The following is a 16,649-nucleotide window of genomic DNA, read 5'->3' as shown; positions in this document are numbered from 1 at the left end:
AGAGGGTTGAAAATGCATTCTCTGTTGCTTCCAGTTTGGCGCCAAATGTAAAGCATTTCGAATTGAAATAACAGCCGGCTGTAAATGACAACAGAGCTGCTGTGCGCACACAGTCTGTTAGGCGAGAACAGCTGAGCTTGAACGCTTTTCAACACTGCACTTGCACGCTGTTTTTGTTTTCATTTGATAAACTTAGTGACTACCCACAAATATCATGAAAATATCTCGTTTTAAGAAGTCGCACAAAACTCTGGTGTTCTTTGCCAGCAATTTCGACTATCGGGAACCCTACCAAGTGCTAATTGATGCCACCTTTTGCCAGGCAGCCCTGCAGGTTGGTTTTTGCTTATATCTTTACCACTTGTTGATATCCATAGTTATTTTTTAACTTTTAGCAAAAGATTGGCATAGATGAGCAGATAAAGAAGTACTTCCAGTGCGGCGTTAAGCTACTGACCACCCAATGTGTTATCCTGGAGTCGGAATCCCTAGGCGCTCCTCTCACTGGAGCCACATCCATCGTCAAGCGATTTCATGTCCACAAATGCGGACACGAGGGAAAACCAGTGCCCGCTTCCGAATGCATTAAATCGATGGTAACTTGGAAACTACTTGATTTCTAGTATGCTATGGTTATAAACATATTACTTGCCTTTCAGACCAAAGACAATCGATATGTGGTTGCCTCGCAGGATCGTCTGCTGCAGGAGAGTCTTCGGAGGATTCCCGGACGTTGTCTGCTCTACCTGCACAAAGCCACTCCCGTCTTGGAAGCGCCATCTAAAGCATCCAAGAAGTGGGTGCAACGACGGGCCAAAAACCTGATGCTGGGCAAACAGGTCGAGAAAATCGACTACATGAAGGAGAAGCAGGGACTGAAGCCAGCTGAAACTGCAGTCAAACCCAAGAAGCACAAGGGGCCCAAGAACCCCAATCCACTGTCCTGTAAGAAGAGCAAAAAGGACAAGGCGAAGCCACAGCTCAAAGGAGTTGAGCAGACTGCAATAACCAAGGCGAAACGAAAACGAGTCAAGATTCCAGCGCACGTCAAGGCAGCGCTAGGAAAAGATTAGATTAGATTGGTGGATCAAGTAGATAAATATAAGATAATGCAAGGTAATCTGCAGTCTTGACAAATCATTATAATGTGGGAGGAGCTGCTTTAACTAGCCACCTGAGTGTGTTTAATATAATGGCAGAAAAATGTATGCAGCTGAACCAGTTCCAATCATGATAGATTACTAAATTACTGGTTAATGACTTGAGTTAACTAGAATATTTTAGAATTCATAAATCTTAAATTGACATTTGATTATTAGCTTACCATAATATTGCTCACCAATTGAATAGGAGGAACAGTAGAATCCCACTGTGCCTGTGAAGATTATCGCAATTGAAACGCACTCTCAGCGTAATCTTGTGCACATATTTATATATTTTAGTATATAGTTAAGCATTATACAACAGTATAAAAGATGACTGAGAGCCGTGTGGAGCAGGGAGAGGGAAAGGGCGAGGCTCACCGGAGTCGTTCTCACAGTTTGCCCTCGCGAATCTTGTTCAGCGTCTTCTCGGTCATGAATTGAGCCAGAATCTTGCTCAGCGTAGGATTCCGGGCGCAGTAGGCCAACAGGTTGACGGGGAAGAGCCCGCACCAGGTGAGATCCATCTTATTGGCCAAGGCAACGGCGAACAGATCGCCACATCTCTGGGCCGTCATCCGTTTCTGATTGGCCGTACTCAGACCCACCTTTCCGCCCTGCGATCCCGTGAAGGCCTCCTGCAGGAAGTCTGTGGCAATGGGCCCCGGTGCGAAGAGCGACACATCCAGCTTGCGCATCTCCACTTTTAGGGAGAGCAAGTAGGCGTTAAGGGCGTGCTTGGCGGCACAGTAGGTGGGTGAAAATGGCACTGGGCTGAAGCCGGCGATGCTTGAGGTGGCAGCGATGTGTCCTCTACCGCCGTTCTGCTCCACGAAGTAGCGCACCACCAGGCGGCTGAGGTGGACCACCGCAAAGACATCCAGCTCGAACAGCTCCCGGTCCACCTCGATCTCCACTTCGGTCCAACTGGCTCGCTGGGATCGGCCAGCATTGTTGACCAGGACATCCAGTCGATGAAAGTGATTGAGCACCGTGTTTAGATGCGTCTTATGCTCGTCGAGATCGAGCATATCCATTTGAATGACTAGCACGTCCTTGGTGGCCAGCAGTCCGCGAGCTGCAGCTAGGCACTCCTCTTGCACCTGCTCCAATTGCTCCAGTCGGCGGGCACTTAGCACCAATTTCACTCCATGCCTGGCCAAACTGAGCGCCAAAGCGCGACCTATTCCGCTCGAGGCACCAGTTATCCAAACCACCTGCCCGCGCATCGACGACAGCGAGACTCCGAAACGGGACTTGTACCACAGGGCCACATTGCAGTCGAGCAGGATCCAGAGGAGCACGTACACCACATAGTACAGCACGAGCAGGAGCAGCAGAAACTCCAGGAAGCTCATCTCGTTGGCTCTGTATGGCACAGCTGGGTCCAAGAAACCTTTGTCCTCGCCGCAACGTAAGGCACTGAAACCTGTTCTTGCCCACACAGAAATCACTGCGAGCGGGTCTGATCGATCAGCTGTTGGTGGGCACCAGAGTTGACGCAGTGACTGCGGAAAGTAGTCACCTTATCTGACTTATTGCTCTATTTATACTTGGTTTTTGAATGATTATATATATTATTAAAATACCTTTTGGTAGCTAGGTATGGGTAGTAGAATCTTTCTTAAGACAACATGTAGGGCATTATCCGTGTTACGAAAAGCTCTTCCATCTGCTCATCTCTGATAGTTTCTTTTACGTAAACGAATCAGGGCTTCCAACACTCCGCCTTTGCGCCAACACTCACATCAAAATTCAACCCGAGTAGTTTGGCTAACCGTTTCTTTTTATATAAAAGTAAGTAAACTAAGAACTAAACCTAGGTCTGCAGGAAGTCTCCGAGATTGCCGCATATCTTGTCGATTTCCGCACATCCCGATTGCTCCAGCGCCGAAATGGCATTGGCGAGAGCAACGGTTTCTTTCAGGGAGTGAGCCTTCACCCAGATCCTGCCGTTGACTCCCACGGCGATCTCGTAGGGCATTTCCCGGGTCAGAGCGGCGAGAACGGGGCAGTTTTCCCGCAGCAACATCCTGCCCAGATTCAGGCTACACTTGAAGAAGAATCCTTCGGTGAGGACGCCCAGTTTGCCACGTTTGCCCACCGAGTTGACGCAGACCAGCTCCGGTTCAATGTCCGCGCTGGCATTCAGGACTCTCGCGTAGATCAGATCGCCGGGGATCAAATCCGGGCGATTCTTCTTGGTAGCCGCCTCAAAGGCGAGATACGATATGGAGGCTGTGTCCGCTGCTCCGATGTCCACGCGGTACATATCGCCCGACTTGGCTCGCACAATGCCCAAGATCAGATCTCCGCGTGCAGGGATGTACCTCCTCTGGTAGTTGTCCACCCAAAAGGTGCCGGGTTCCTTGTGTCGAAGTGGGCCCGCCTTGCTGGCCACCACAGTGTCGTCCAGACGCCGCAGTCCCGGTCCGAGGATCACCCGCTTGCTCTTGGCCAGCTCCTCAATGGCCGCAATCCGCTCGCCGGGCATAACTATTGTGTTGGTCGCGCTCATTTTAAAGTTACTTTTCCGATTTGAAAACTCCAAACAAAAAATCCGCGTGTGTCTTTCAAAACATATGGTCAAGTCGAGCGTTACCAACACTACCAATGTCAGCCCTGGTCTTTAAAGTTTAATTAACAGTAGCTGTAAAGAACATAAATATTCAAATTATTTTTGCCCCTTTTTTTATATTCTTATGTGCTTACGATTTTTATTATTTAGATAAGCTTAAAAAAGAATAACAGAAAAATGATATTCAATATTTGTTTTATATTACAAAATGATCTTGATAATGCAAGAAATGTTTTAAAGGACTAACAGCGTGTGGGCGGCAATGTTAACCAACACATATGCGACTTTTGCCCGATCAGCTGTGCTGTGCTGCTATAAACATAATCGTACGATTTTTAAAATCCGCTTAGCATTTATTTGTTCATATTTATGACAGCTAAAAAGCGTGACTAACTACAAGTATGTGACTTTGAATGACCCGATTGTCAAGAAAACACGGGAACATTTCATTACCATTGGTTGTTACACTTCTCTTGATGCCATTTGATTGTTTATGCTTTATTAACGAGAGCATTTAATATTATGTAGATAGACATGCAATCCACAGCTACGTGTGGATCCCGATTACTCTAACCTTGTGCGAAGGTCAATTTTCCTCAAAAAATATAGGAAACGTACCAGGGAAAACAACAAAAAAGGGAAAGCGAACCCCCACACTGAAAACCGGCGAGCACCTGGAAACGCATACATATAAGAAGAGAGTAAATGTAAGTGTCCCTCTCTTTTCAACGCGTAGAGATGGGCGAAAATACATCGCCTGAGCTGAGCTTTTAAAATCTATTAATAATAATTTATCATTTATGTAGTTTGCAACAGAGTTATAGTTTTATGTAAGGAAATAAATATTTAAACTGATATATTTTACTCCTTTATCAAGATCCAAATTGATAGCATAATCGCCTCCGTCTTTGACACATTCAAGCCATGTCTTGGACCGCTTCAGTTTTATGGAGGACTTCCACCACTAGCATGAAGTTTCTGCGTCTGCGCTGGCCTCTCCCCAGAATTCCCCAGAATAAATCGGCAAGCGTTGCGCCGCGTTTCAGAAGCAAATCAGCAGTCAGCCAGCTCTCATCTGGATTTAAATTTGTGCAGATCCGAAAAAGTACTTGGTATGTATAATGCTAGACTTGGTGTGTGCTTGTGCGTCCAGCTTAGGGAAAATATTTAATTGTTTTATCTGCAAACTTCATAAAGATCACCCCCAATCCAAGGGCTTGAAAATCGATCGTTTTTTTGAGAGCGATTTCCGCGCGATTATCTAACAAATGGTGCTGTGCAAATTTTCAAGTGGCTCGTTTACGTATATTTCCAATCGATTTAATTGCACAAATCTAATAATTTCAATTGACAGCCATTTGTTGTATCGCTGCAGAGAGATACTTCCGTTTTTTGCAACTTTTCCACGTACTTCGGCTTCGCTGGACGCCTCACTTTGAGTCTGACCTTTAAAAGTAGCTTAGAGGTCATTCGGTTGTTCGGCGAGAGCAAACTGAAAACTCTCCCACTGAGAAAGCGGAAAAGCGGGAAATGCCGCCCGTGTCAGTGACTCTAAATAATTATAGAAATATTTAACTGAAATCTGAAGACAAATTAAATATAGAAAACGCAGGAGGGGCATTTCGACATTATTCCGTGGAGAAAGTCACACCCGAATGGGGATACATGTATAACTTTACACCACTCACCGCTCAAATTGCAAGTGACTTACATGCTCACAGCTATATCGTTGCAAAAAAAGTTAAGCTAATTCTTAATTAAAATTTAGCCATATTTTGAAAACCAAGTCGAAAAGTATGTCATGTGTCCTCTTTCAACTTCGTTTTACAAATTTCCCATTTCCTTTTCACTTCCCATTTCACCACATTTTCGAATAATTCATTCAACTGTCGATTTGGAACAATTTTTCCATCTGTAGATTTGAATAAGCTTAAGTGTATTTAAGTAATGGCAGGGATTTCGGGAATATTCTGGAGCAATTCCCCCTATAATTCTAAATGGCTTCATCTGTGGTCAGCTATTTGATAGAACACCATGCCTAGATTGAAAGCCCTGATAGCAGACATTAATTCGCCCTCTTGGACTTTGTTTTATGCAGTGACAGCAACGAGATGACCATCAAAGCGATCAAGGCCCGTCAGATCTACGACTCCCGTGGCAACCCCACCGTGGAGGTCGACCTGACCACCGAGCTGGGACTCTTCCGCGCCGCCGTGCCCTCCGGCGCCTCCACCGGCGTCCACGAGGCCCTGGAGCTGCGCGACAACGACAAGGCCAACTACCATGGCAAGTCGGTGCTGAAGGCCGTGGGCCATGTGAACGACACCCTGGGCCCCGAGCTGATCAAGGCCAATCTGGATGTGGTTGACCAGGCGTCCATCGACAACTTCATGATCAAGTTGGACGGCACCGAGAACAAGAGCAAGTTCGGAGCCAACGCCATCCTGGGCGTTTCCCTGGCCGTGGCCAAGGCCGGAGCCGCCAAGAAGGGCGTGCCCCTGTACAAACACATCGCCGATCTGGCTGGCAACAAGGAGATCATCCTGCCGGTGCCCGCTTTCAACGTGATCAACGGCGGCAGCCACGCCGGCAACAAGCTGGCCATGCAGGAGTTCATGATCCTGCCCACCGGCGCCACCAGCTTCACAGAGGCCATGAAGATGGGCTCCGAGGTGTACCACCACCTGAAGAACGTGATCAAGGCCAAGTTCGGTCTGGACGCCACCGCCGTGGGCGATGAGGGCGGCTTCGCCCCCAACATCCAGTCCAACAAGGAGGCTCTGAACCTGATCAGCGATGCCATCGCCAAGGCCGGATACACCGGCAAGATCGAGATCGGCATGGACGTGGCCGCCTCCGAGTTCTACAAGGATGGCCAGTACGATCTGGACTTCAAGAACGAGAAGAGCGACAAGTCCCAGTGGCTGGCCGCCGACAAGCTGGCCGACCTGTACCAGGAGTTCATCAAGGACTTCCCCATCGTCTCGATTGAGGATCCCTTCGACCAGGACCACTGGGAGGCCTGGTCCAACCTGACCGGCTGCACCGATATCCAGATCGTGGGCGATGATCTGACCGTGACCAACCCCAAGCGCATTGCCACCGCCGTGGAGAAGAAGGCCTGCAACTGCCTGCTCCTGAAGGTCAACCAGATCGGCACCGTGACCGAGTCCATTGCCGCCCATCTGCTGGCCAAGAAGAACGGCTGGGGCACCATGGTCTCCCACCGTTCCGGCGAGACCGAGGACTCGTTCATCGGTGACCTGGTCGTCGGTCTGTCCACCGGCCAGATCAAGACCGGAGCTCCTTGCCGCTCGGAGCGTCTGGCCAAGTACAACCAGATCCTGCGCATCGAGGAGGAGATCGGCGCTGGTGTCAAGTTTGCCGGCAAGTCGTTCAGGAAGCCGCAGTAAGCGCAGGCCACTTCGAAATTCCAACCACACCACCAGCCCCATCGAATGAGATCTGGATCTTGGAGAGGGAGCTGGACGCAGTAGATCCATGGAAAGGCGGCGGTGCACGTGTTCGTCAACCTTTTACGTTCGGAACTTGTGTCTGGCGCACAAATACATCAGAATTAAACTACCAAACCCATTTGCTGTCTCTATGCTTCGTTCTTAGACATTATTATTAATGGTAATCCTTGATCTAATCATTATTTATAAACAAAAGCCTAAAAACACTATGTGCAAGATATTCGTTCAGTTGCCGAGAGCTTTGAATATCTTCAATGTAATCGCTGTAATCGTTTTGAAATTATAAATTGATCTACACAAACACCACATCCACAAACAGACAGTTATTCACTTCAAAAACGGTTTGAAAACAATTGTTGAGACATAGAATTTAAGCGAAAGCTGTTGAAATATTCTCATCGAATATACACGGTGTTCAATAGAGATCTTAATCAGATGGAATAGTACACCAAATATTAAACATATTCAGATTTGTTAGTTGATGTGAAATAAAAAGTATAAAAGTTACCGAATTATTTGTTTTGATCACTTGTGGCGTTGCCAGATAATCGAGTAAACTAAAGTACATGGTTTTTAAGAAACTATCTTGAAACTAAAACATTTTCTGGGTTCCTATTAGGATTAAATGGCTTACTCAAATTGTTTACCTCTAAATTTGAATACGATCTTTTTTCTATCTTTATCTTTGCTTTCCACCAATTAGTCGAGTGTTTCAATTAGCTTTTTTAACTTTGCGTAAATTTGAATTTCTAGGGTGGCCCAAAATGGCGCTCAAAGTTCCGCCCAGAACCATTGCATTCCCCATTTTGTGGGGATTTTTTAGGCCGTTTTTCTTGGCGCCTCGCAGCGGTGGTATTTTCCCACAGTCGCATTGCGGTCACTCTCACGGACGTGTTTTTTACAGCGGATCGAAAATAAATTACTGCAAAGCTAAATCACAAACGCTGGGGATCGGCGAGCTCGAAATCGAATCAGTGCACCGCCGACCGACGGACTATAACTGCGCGCAAGCTAACCGTAGGTTAAGTTAACGCTCCGCGCTGCAACCACTGCAGTTGCATAACCGTTGCCGAAAATCACAAAAGTCGGAGAATCGCGGTCAGGCGAAAGCCCCAAAAGTTCAAAGGACAATAGAAAGTGGCAAGACGAAGAGGAGAGCGTGCTAAGAGCCCCTCCCCCAGGGGCCCCGTACCCCCCTCCGCCCACAAAGTGCCTTAACAATACAGTGCGTTTGCCAAGTTAACCAAGTGCGCGTCCAAGTAGCTACCAACCGCCCATTTCGGTGGAGCTTATTCCGGAACTGGGAAGACAACGAAGATGGCCCAGAACACGGCCGACACCCTCATCCACCTGATCGCCGGCGGGTAAGTCTGCCTGCCCTCGCTCCAGAGTCTGCCATCCCGACATTCTCCCTACTGCGTCTTATCGCAGGTCAGGCCATCATCGTAGAGCGAAACCGGTTTGCCCGGCCTTTAATTGTAATTGCGAGGCGGGAACGGCGCAATTGCGATTAGATTTGGCCTGGCCCACGAAGGGGAGCTGAACTTTTTTGGCGCCACTGCCAAAACGGAGCAAACCGAAAAAGAAATGCCGCCAGCGCAGGGAACACACAATCTGATCTTCGGGAAACACGCTACGTTCACGTGCTTTTCATTATAATAAGCGTATTTGTTGTTCGGGAACGACAGCTGGTGAAATCGCAGCTAAAGTGAGCGAAATACGCAGAACATATGTATGTAATTAATTAAAGCGCGCCTGCAGCGAACAACAAACATCCATAAGCAGCGCATTTCTGGGTTCATTTTCCGCAGGCAATGTCCCAATGTCCACTTGGATTTATTCCGATTCCCCTGGAGGGGCACCAACCAATTGCTTTGTTGTTGCTTCCCTTATGACTTTTATTGTGGCTATTTTTAGACGCGTCGCATCTGAATTTATTTTTGTTTTCACCTGCACCCTACACACACACTTGCCGGCATATCAGTTCTTCGCGTTTCCCAACGGAAAACCAGTTTCCAGCGATCGAGAATCGCACACAAGTCGAGCCCCTGGTCAGTCGGGAAACGATCGCATTTCAAGAGGATTACGATCGAAATACAGACTTTGTTATTTATGCTTCACAGCTCTCAGCTTTAAAGAGTTTATTTCTGTTGATATTTATATTTGGGATACTAAACAAGTGTATATATCATTATCACAGAAAATATTGGCTCCCTATGACTTCAATCCAGATTTCCACTTTATAAAAACAACAGCTCACCGTTTCTGACAACCTTTGAGCGACGTGGCCTTGGTGAAGGCCTTTGATAGCATGACCCCCCATAATAATTCCGCTGAATGACACTTCTAATGCCCCGCCACAGTGGCAATCAGGTCTTTGCGGGCAATTTGCCGGCCGGCAGTGCAAGTCCACTTATCAGCGGGGGAGAAGCAACCACACAGAGTGCACACTTGGTCGTAGGACTTGTGGCACCCACCCATGTCCGTATGTATCCGTGTCCGTATGTATTCGTGTCCGTATTTAACGAGTTGCTCGCACATATGCGTAGTATATACTTTGGTGGCCTGGAAATACGATGCACGTTGCAACCTGAGCTGGCTAATACCCCAGTTGTTCTGGCCGCCTGCCACTTGTCATCGCTTGCCGGGTATCTCGTGTTGGTACACGTTGGGAAAACAAACCGAAAGGCATAACAACCGTGCCTCCCTTCCCTCCCCTCCCCGCATTGTTATCGCTGCAAGTAAGCCGCAGGGCAAACAATCAAACGACATCCATCTAATCGGGCATCAGAGGCCTCCAAGGGGCTTACATAAGTTGAAGAGGCACTGTGCAACTGCACACCTAACATTGTTCTAAGATCGGAAAACAGTTTACTTATTAATTAAGCCTTCCATTTGTAGCTTACTATGTATTGTTAAGTATTTCCGACAATTTACAATTAGCAGCGTTGCGAAATGGCTGATCTATTCCCTAAAACCTTCGATTTGGCACACCATATTGCGGATTTCGCTACAGCCCACATATAATATATAAGAAATAATAGATGGTGCATTCTGTTTTCCTACATATTTGCTGCTGTTCGTTTAGATACAAATCTAAATTGAGCTTGGCAAGTGATTTCGAATTTGTTTTGGTTCTCAGCGAGACAGCACAGGCAAATAAACTTTTTCTGGCACACTGACTCAGTTGAAGGCGAGTGGGGAATGCAACAAACAACAGACCCAAGGTGTTCAATGGGGTTTCGGGGGATAAAAGCAATGTCACTCTGGCTACAAGGTGCACATGGCTCTTACGATTCCTCCTGGTCAGCAGTTCAAATAAGATATAGTAACGCGCTTTCTTACACAGTTTCATTATCCCAAACTTTTCCATTGGCTGGCATTTGCTTGTATCTTGCTCGACCAGGCCAAAATATTCAAAAGAAAAAAAATATATTCTCCGCCCGTTTTTCATTCGTGTCTCTCTGCACGTACGCATATTTTGAATAGTGCACCATCTTGAAAGGTAGCAACTTTAATGGAAAAGGTATATTTTATTCTTCAAACTACTCGATATGATATTAAAATTTATTTGAAATCACTTGGCGCGCTGAAATTGTGTCAAGGGCGTTGTTTTTATAACACTCTTGATCTAGACACACATTCTGATATTTCGAAAATATACATTTATTTATACGGAAGCGAGAAATGCGAATGAAAATTCGGTGAAGATATAGAAGGTCGCGTGCCAAGATTTATTCGAAAGTAATAGGAAAAAACATTATTCTAGTCTAGAATTAGACAAACTAAAAGCTCAGCACAGAGCTCGTTCGTAACCTTCGATTCCTTTGACCCATAAACAATAACATTGAAAACTTTCCATAGATTTCGTAATCTATCTGAAAGAAGCCAAAAGCAGCAGGAGCCTAAGAAAAAACGTGAAAATAAAAGCGGCATTGATAAGATGGGCGCCCAGGTCTGCGAAACGCAAAAACCATTGAAAAGCGCGTACTATATTTGCGTTGATAAGGAAAGTCTCCCCGAAAAGTCGCCTTTATCAGTCGTCTTTGTGGGCATATTACTGTGTGGTGTGAGGTGGTTGTGGGGGGCGGATCTTCCTCGAGCAGCTGGACAAAAGTCACCCCAGCAGAGCTGACGCATTGCCCAGCGGAGTTATCACACCGCAAACGTGTGTGCTCCCCCTTCTGTACTTACGTATCCCCCATAGACGATGTCTGCGGGTCCAAAATGTCCGCTCTTATCGCGGCAACGCTTGTGTTTTTCGGCAGGAATGTCAAGGAACAGATAAATCGCACATTAACCGGTTGCAAATTGCACGATTCTCGCACATGCGTCGCCAAAGGCCATCGATCGGGCATAGCTAAATGCATATGTATATATAGATCTGTCGGATCGGAGCGAACGTACTTGGATGCACATGTAAACCTTACTCATTGGGCCACGGAGAAACACCCTAAGTACTTGGCCCAATATTTGTTGAGGGTTCTATTTGCCAATAAACTTATTCTGCGATCTACTTTGTGGAGCTGTTAATCTCAGCTCACAAGCATGACTGGCACTCTTGCCTGATTTATTGCTAAATGGCAGAGATCAGCTATAGGATACCCTCTAATGTTCATACCCCTCAGTTATCACCAAGTTAATGGCTAGCTCATCACCTGCAAGTGGTGAATCGATTCATTAATCGTTCCACTGAATTGTTTGTCCAACTGTCTGGGTAAATTACCTTCGGCTCGTGTGGAATGGGTAGCTGTTAGCTCAATTCTCGTGTGATGTGCTAGCCAGATGCTAATTGGAGCCCCCGTGAGTGCATTGTTGAAATGCGTATCATGGTGGTTGGGCTGGAGCAATGAAGGGAAGCTATCCGGATGAAGTGACCAAAAGGCAGCATATGGCGTGTTTGGCCAGCCATTGAGATAATTGGCCGCGGAGCCATTATGTCACAGCCATTATGCATACCAGATTCGAGGCGGATCAGGCAGCCGTAGAAGTGCTCTGTTCTGTGCCCGGTGGACGTGGCTCCCGCTGGACTTGGCTGATAAGAGGCTGCTTTTGTCCAGTCAGTGCAATTCATCCGCTGGCAGGCATCAAAGGTTATCGGGCGTGGAGCCGGGTCAATCCGCAACCAGTTCGCACCGGATTTCCCATAGCCGGGAATCGCAGCAATCTCCTCCAGATTTGCGAAATCAAACGAGGCAGATGGCTGATTAAATGTTGTTATTTTTACTATTTTATTGCTCCGGGATTAGAGGAGCCATTCGTGTCTGTCCCCAAAGTATCTGTGCCCATCGATCAAACTTCTGCCCTCCTTTCGCTGCCATTTCATTTCCGCTTCTGAGTTGCATAACCTTTTCCCCTTTCGCGAGCTCATAGCCGCCGATTATATGTAGCTATTCAATTTCACAATTCCCAGTTGCCAGTTGCCAACTGCCAATTTACAAGTTGGCGATCACGAGCTATGCTTCTGCAAACATGTGCCCAAATATTTCTAGATAGCAAAGTTACCCTATTGATAGAGGCTATCTTTTTGGGAAAGGTCGTGTATAATTAATTTTTGGGGGCACTCTTTCGCCGCCGTGTAAACAAGTCATTAATCTTGTGCGAACCAAAAGTCAAGGTTAAGGTGGCTGCACCTGAGTGCCACATGATTAGCTAGTTCCGTGGTAAATAGTCTACTTGGAATTCTGACTGCTGCGAATCATTTCTTCACACATTTCATTTGCATCTCCTTAGGCCTTTTCGCAGTTCACTAAACAATCGACCGACCTTGCCGTACATGCACTTGAAATTTGCAACGCATCGAAATGGAAAATGTTTTATAATTCGCTCGGCTACTTGGTGGACACCGGCTCCTCCTTCCTGCCCGCTCCTCCCTGATTTTCCCGGCCCTATCCCCTCCATTGCATTAGGCATTAAGCAAAAACGCTACTCATTTCCGATGCAGCCAATCAATGGTGGCCACCACTTAAATCGAAATGGAATGGAATGGGAGAAGCTACTCGAGTGCTGGTGGGATATACTATATGCACGGAATGGAAGCACATTTTTAGCCGGCGTATTGCGCAAATCCAAGAAATACGAGTTTGGGAAATATATATTTTTCTGCCCGCTTGATTGCCAAATGAGATTTATTTTCGTGTTACTCATAGTTGAACATTTGCCATTGAAAATGGGGCGGAATATATGTACTTTTTATGCTATTTAAATCTTTCAAGCAATTTAAGAAACGTAAAAGTCAGAGAACTAAAAGAATAAATAGTGGGAAATGTAACTTCTTTGATTTATTCCTGCTTGGTTGAGCATTTCGAAGAGATTTTACTGACTGGACATGTTTTGATTTCATTTCCATCCGCACAGATCCGCTGGCACAGTGGGTGCCGTGGTCACATGCCCCCTGGAGGTGGTGAAGACGCGCCTGCAGAGCTCCACGGCGTTCATGACGCCGTCGCGGCTGGCGGAGAATGCCGGAGGACCGGCGAACGGTGGCCAATCGGAGCTGCTGCGGCCGGAACAACGACGTAAGCTAAGCACAACGATATTACGTAACAGATCACAGCCACAGGTGATTGGGGGTGTGCGTAGGGTAGTACCAACTTCTTTTACCTATTCTCTCATGCCCATCTAACCCACCGCCCACTGCATCCTAACAAGCTAAGCCCGAGTCCGTTCCGACGCCAAATGCCTACGAAAGGAGCGGTCTCGAACACCTTCGATGCGATGCCTTCATCTCCATTGCCTTTGAGCCTGGATTCGACTGGTTTACTAACTCACCTGTTTTTGCCTTGCAGATCATGGCCATTTCACACTGCGGCATCTCATCCACAACGCCCAAATCCATGAGCATCGTGCAGTGCCTGCGGTAAGTCCACCCTAGCTCCCATCTACTGCAAGTTACTATAATGTATTGAGCTGCTCCTGCAGGCACATTGTCCAGAACGAGGGTCCACGCGCCCTGTTCAAGGGTCTGGGTCCGAATCTCGTGGGCGTGGCCCCATCCCGTGCCATTTACTTCTGCACCTACTCGCAAACCAAAAACACGCTCAACAGTCTGGGGTAAGTCTGGTTTGGTCACTGTACATCTAGCTGAACAGCCCCTAATGCCTCGATTTGATCCCCAGCTTTGTTGAACGTGACTCGCCACTGGTGCACATCATGAGCGCCGCGAGTGCCGGATTCGTCTCCTCCACGGCCACAAATCCCATTTGGTTTGTGAAGACGCGGATGCAGCTGGACTACAACTCCAAGGTGCAGATGACCGTGAGGCAGTGCATCGAGAGGGTCTACGCCCAGGGAGGCGTGGCGGCCTTCTACAAGGGCATCACGGCCAGCTACTTCGGAATCTGCGAGACCATGGTGCACTTTGTCATCTACGAGTTTATCAAGTCCAAGTTGGTAAGTAGTTGAATTTAATGCGCACTCGTTTCCCTCTGACTTATAACTGCTTTCAAAACAGCTGGAGCAGCGGAATCAGCGGCATACGGACACCAAGGGATCCCGCGACTTCCTGGAGTTCATGATGGCTGGCGCCGTTTCCAAAACCATCGCCTCCTGCATCGCCTACCCCCACGAAGTGGCTCGCACTCGTCTGCGGGAGGAGGGCAACAAGTACAACTCCTTCTGGCAGACCCTGCACACCGTTTGGAAGGAGGAGGGCAGAGCAGGACTCTACAGGTGGGTAGAATGGATAGTTTATGGGAATTTTCTATTTGATCCGACATTAAGGCAATCAATTTGAGATGAGGGGTTCCCTTGCTCGGGTAGTTCCCTATAATACGTCTTGAAATAGATTAAATCAGAAAATGCCACAGAACCAAAGGGAAGCCCACTTGCAATCGACATGTCAAAATGTTATTTATAAAATATACTATACACTATATATGAAACACACATTTTGGCTCGATCATAGCTAATGAATTATCATAATGCGCCACCCACGAATTCATGAAATCTATTTAAATTCTTTTGCGTCGCATATTTCTGTTTGTTTGCCTTAATTTGATTATCACTCGCGAGCGTGCTCACTCGAGGTGTTTTGTATATGAGAGCTCTACCTCCGCTAATTCTCCTACTAATTGTGCTTATTGCCACCCATTTCCACAGAGGCTTGGCCACGCAGCTGGTGCGACAGATCCCCAACACGGCGATCATGATGGCCACCTACGAGGCGGTCGTCTACGTGCTCACGCGGCGCTTCAACAACAAATCGAACGAGTTCTACGACTTTTAGATGCCTTTCGAAGGACTGGAGGAGGAACCCAATCTGTGCATATGTAGACGCGACTGCTGCAACTTTGTGTAATTTTACCCCTCGTTTTTAGACGATCCAAACCAACGAGCGCAAATTCTTAGTTAACTAGCTTCTAAGTCAGATATGAAACGAACTCGATAGACTTAAGACGTTAGACGTTGAACGTTGGCCAACCAATCGAAAAAAAACAAACAAACAAAGAAACAAAAAACCAATAATGGGAAACACGCACCAGGATCGAAGTGCACCATCCAAACCCTAGACCCACTTGCTGCATGCTACGGAAGGATCTGGAATGACACCGCAGGGGAAACGTTATCAAAATTTGAAAAGGCTGCTATTTAGTTAAAGTTACAATATATATTGAGTGTATAAATGTGGTTGATACTTGGATATAGTGTACATAGGACTCGGTTCGCTCAGAGTGCATTGTAAATAGGTAAAGAGTGATAGGGAGTCCGCTGGCGTAGTTTTCTTAGTTGTAAGCACAAAATGTTGAATCGGCCGCAGTTGCCAGTAGATGCCGCTATATATATAGACATAAAGCCGACCGATCCGATTCGTAATCTGTAAAAGTTTCCGTTAAGTTTCCTCAAATGCGATATACGATTTAGTTACCATTACTCTACTACATTACTTTAACTATATTGATACTATTATTGCTGTTTATTTAGTCCATTAGTTAGCTAGTTAGTTAGTTACCTTCCCCGCAAAACGTATTTCACTGATAACGAGCAAAGAACTAAGGAAACCACTGTGAATAATTGATTGCAATCCGATTTGATGGTGAAATCAATAAATACAACAATTTTGTTTAAAAATAGCCCACTCGTTTCCTATTTAATACATACATTATCTAATCTTATCAATCGTCTGCAGAGCCTCGAACATAGTTCATCTTGGCAAACCAGACTGTGAGATGAGATAAGCCGATTTGGCCAATATAATACGATTTCGCACAACTGAGTTAAAGTGATTTATTGGCTAGCTACTGCACTGCGAAAGTAGTGGTAGCTTATTGTAAATATTTTATTTTGCTTAAAAGAATTAGGTCTAAAAACAATTTCAAAAATTTAGATTCTGGTTCGGATCCGGGCTAAAAACATAGCATAGCCTGGTTCAACACCTATGTGCCCGCTCAATCGAAGATCTACACCACGTGAGCGATCGCAGTTGTAGTCCATCTCTATCACGCCACCACGCTC

General features: G+C 46.5%; 5 protein-coding genes across 8 annotated transcripts; 3 read left to right on the top strand and 2 right to left on the bottom strand.

Moving 5' to 3' along the window:
• The first annotated feature begins 155 nt into the window (after positions 1-155).
• Positions 156-1,120, top strand: LOC117151069 (rRNA-processing protein UTP23 homolog). The gene is made up of 3 exons (XM_033318311.1): positions 156-334; positions 396-596; positions 660-1,120. Exons 1-3 carry the CDS (start codon positions 215-217, stop codon positions 1,071-1,073), a joined length of 735 nt encoding a protein of 244 aa, XP_033174202.1. The 5' UTR covers positions 156-214; the 3' UTR covers positions 1,074-1,120.
• A 292-nt stretch (positions 1,121-1,412) lies between these two features.
• Positions 1,413-2,611, bottom strand: LOC117151071 (dehydrogenase/reductase SDR family member 7). Its single transcript, XM_033318313.1, has one exon. It carries the CDS (start codon positions 2,498-2,500, stop codon positions 1,535-1,537), a length of 966 nt encoding a protein of 321 aa, XP_033174204.1. The 5' UTR covers positions 2,501-2,611; the 3' UTR covers positions 1,413-1,534.
• Positions 2,612-2,907: 296 nt separating this feature from the next.
• Positions 2,908-3,756, bottom strand: LOC117151070 (exosome complex component RRP40). Its single transcript, XM_033318312.1, has one exon. It carries the CDS (start codon positions 3,658-3,660, stop codon positions 2,962-2,964), a length of 699 nt encoding a protein of 232 aa, XP_033174203.1. The 5' UTR covers positions 3,661-3,756; the 3' UTR covers positions 2,908-2,961.
• Positions 3,757-4,629: 873 nt separating this feature from the next.
• LOC117151068 (enolase) lies at positions 4,630-7,222 on the top strand. Its single transcript, XM_033318310.1, has 2 exons — positions 4,630-4,832; positions 5,819-7,222. The coding sequence occupies exons 1-2, from the start codon at positions 4,645-4,647 to the stop codon at positions 7,131-7,133; spliced, it is 1,503 nt and encodes a 500-aa protein (XP_033174201.1). The 5' UTR covers positions 4,630-4,644; the 3' UTR covers positions 7,134-7,222.
• Positions 7,223-8,075: 853 nt separating this feature from the next.
• Positions 8,076-15,768, top strand: LOC117144979 (mitochondrial carrier protein Rim2). Of its 4 annotated transcripts, none has more exons than XM_033310456.1 (7): positions 8,076-8,560; positions 13,554-13,758; positions 13,985-14,055; positions 14,118-14,249; positions 14,315-14,588; positions 14,650-14,867; positions 15,297-15,768. In XM_033310456.1, the coding sequence occupies exons 1-7, from the start codon at positions 8,514-8,516 to the stop codon at positions 15,421-15,423; spliced, it is 1,074 nt and encodes a 357-aa protein (XP_033166347.1). In that variant the 5' UTR covers positions 8,076-8,513; the 3' UTR covers positions 15,424-15,768. The 4 variants fall into 4 exon arrangements, with proteins under 4 accessions (XP_033166347.1, XP_033166340.1, XP_033166365.1 ...); XM_033310449.1 differs by having other exon boundaries at positions 13,554-13,779; XM_033310474.1 differs by lacking the exon at positions 13,554-13,758.
• Positions 15,769-16,649: the final 881 nt, after the last annotated feature.

The sequence above is a fragment of the Drosophila mauritiana genome, chromosome 2L, assembly GCF_004382145.1.
Source record: "Drosophila mauritiana strain mau12 chromosome 2L, ASM438214v1, whole genome shotgun sequence".
NCBI classification, from domain to species: Eukaryota; Metazoa; Arthropoda; class Insecta; order Diptera; family Drosophilidae; genus Drosophila; species Drosophila mauritiana.
Note: the sequence above shows the minus strand (reverse complement) of the source record. Positions and strands in the feature narration are given on the sequence as shown.

What these genes read in the sequence shown, in the direction of transcription:
- LOC117151069 (XM_033318311.1), top strand. Translation starts at nt 215, where the DNA reads ATGAAAATATCTCGTTTTAAGAAGTCGCACAAAACTCTGGTGTTCTTT. An exon ending in TTTGCCAGGCAGCCCTGCAG is followed by an intron (nt 335 to 395) that starts GTTGGTTTTTGC and finishes TTTAACTTTTAG; the next exon opens with CAAAAGATTGGCATAGATGA. An exon ending in CCGAATGCATTAAATCGATG is followed by an intron (nt 597 to 659) that starts GTAACTTGGAAA and finishes CTTGCCTTTCAG; the next exon opens with ACCAAAGACAATCGATATGT.
- LOC117151071 (XM_033318313.1), bottom strand. Translation starts at nt 2,500, where the DNA reads ATGAGCTTCCTGGAGTTTCTGCTGCTCCTGCTCGTGCTGTACTATGTG.
- LOC117151068 (XM_033318310.1), top strand. Translation starts at nt 4,645, where the DNA reads ATGTCTTGGACCGCTTCAGTTTTATGGAGGACTTCCACCACTAGCATG. An exon ending in CAGATCCGAAAAAGTACTTG is followed by an intron (nt 4,833 to 5,818) that starts GTATGTATAATG and finishes TGTTTTATGCAG; the next exon opens with TGACAGCAACGAGATGACCA.
- LOC117144979 (XM_033310449.1), top strand. Translation starts at nt 8,514, where the DNA reads ATGGCCCAGAACACGGCCGACACCCTCATCCACCTGATCGCCGGCGG. An exon ending in AGCATCGTGCAGTGCCTGCG is followed by an intron (nt 14,056 to 14,117) that starts GTAAGTCCACCC and finishes CTGCTCCTGCAG; the next exon opens with GCACATTGTCCAGAACGAGG. An exon ending in AGTTTATCAAGTCCAAGTTG is followed by an intron (nt 14,589 to 14,649) that starts GTAAGTAGTTGA and finishes CTTTCAAAACAG; the next exon opens with CTGGAGCAGCGGAATCAGCG.
- LOC117151070 (XM_033318312.1), bottom strand. Translation starts at nt 3,660, where the DNA reads ATGAGCGCGACCAACACAATAGTTATGCCCGGCGAGCGGATTGCGGCC.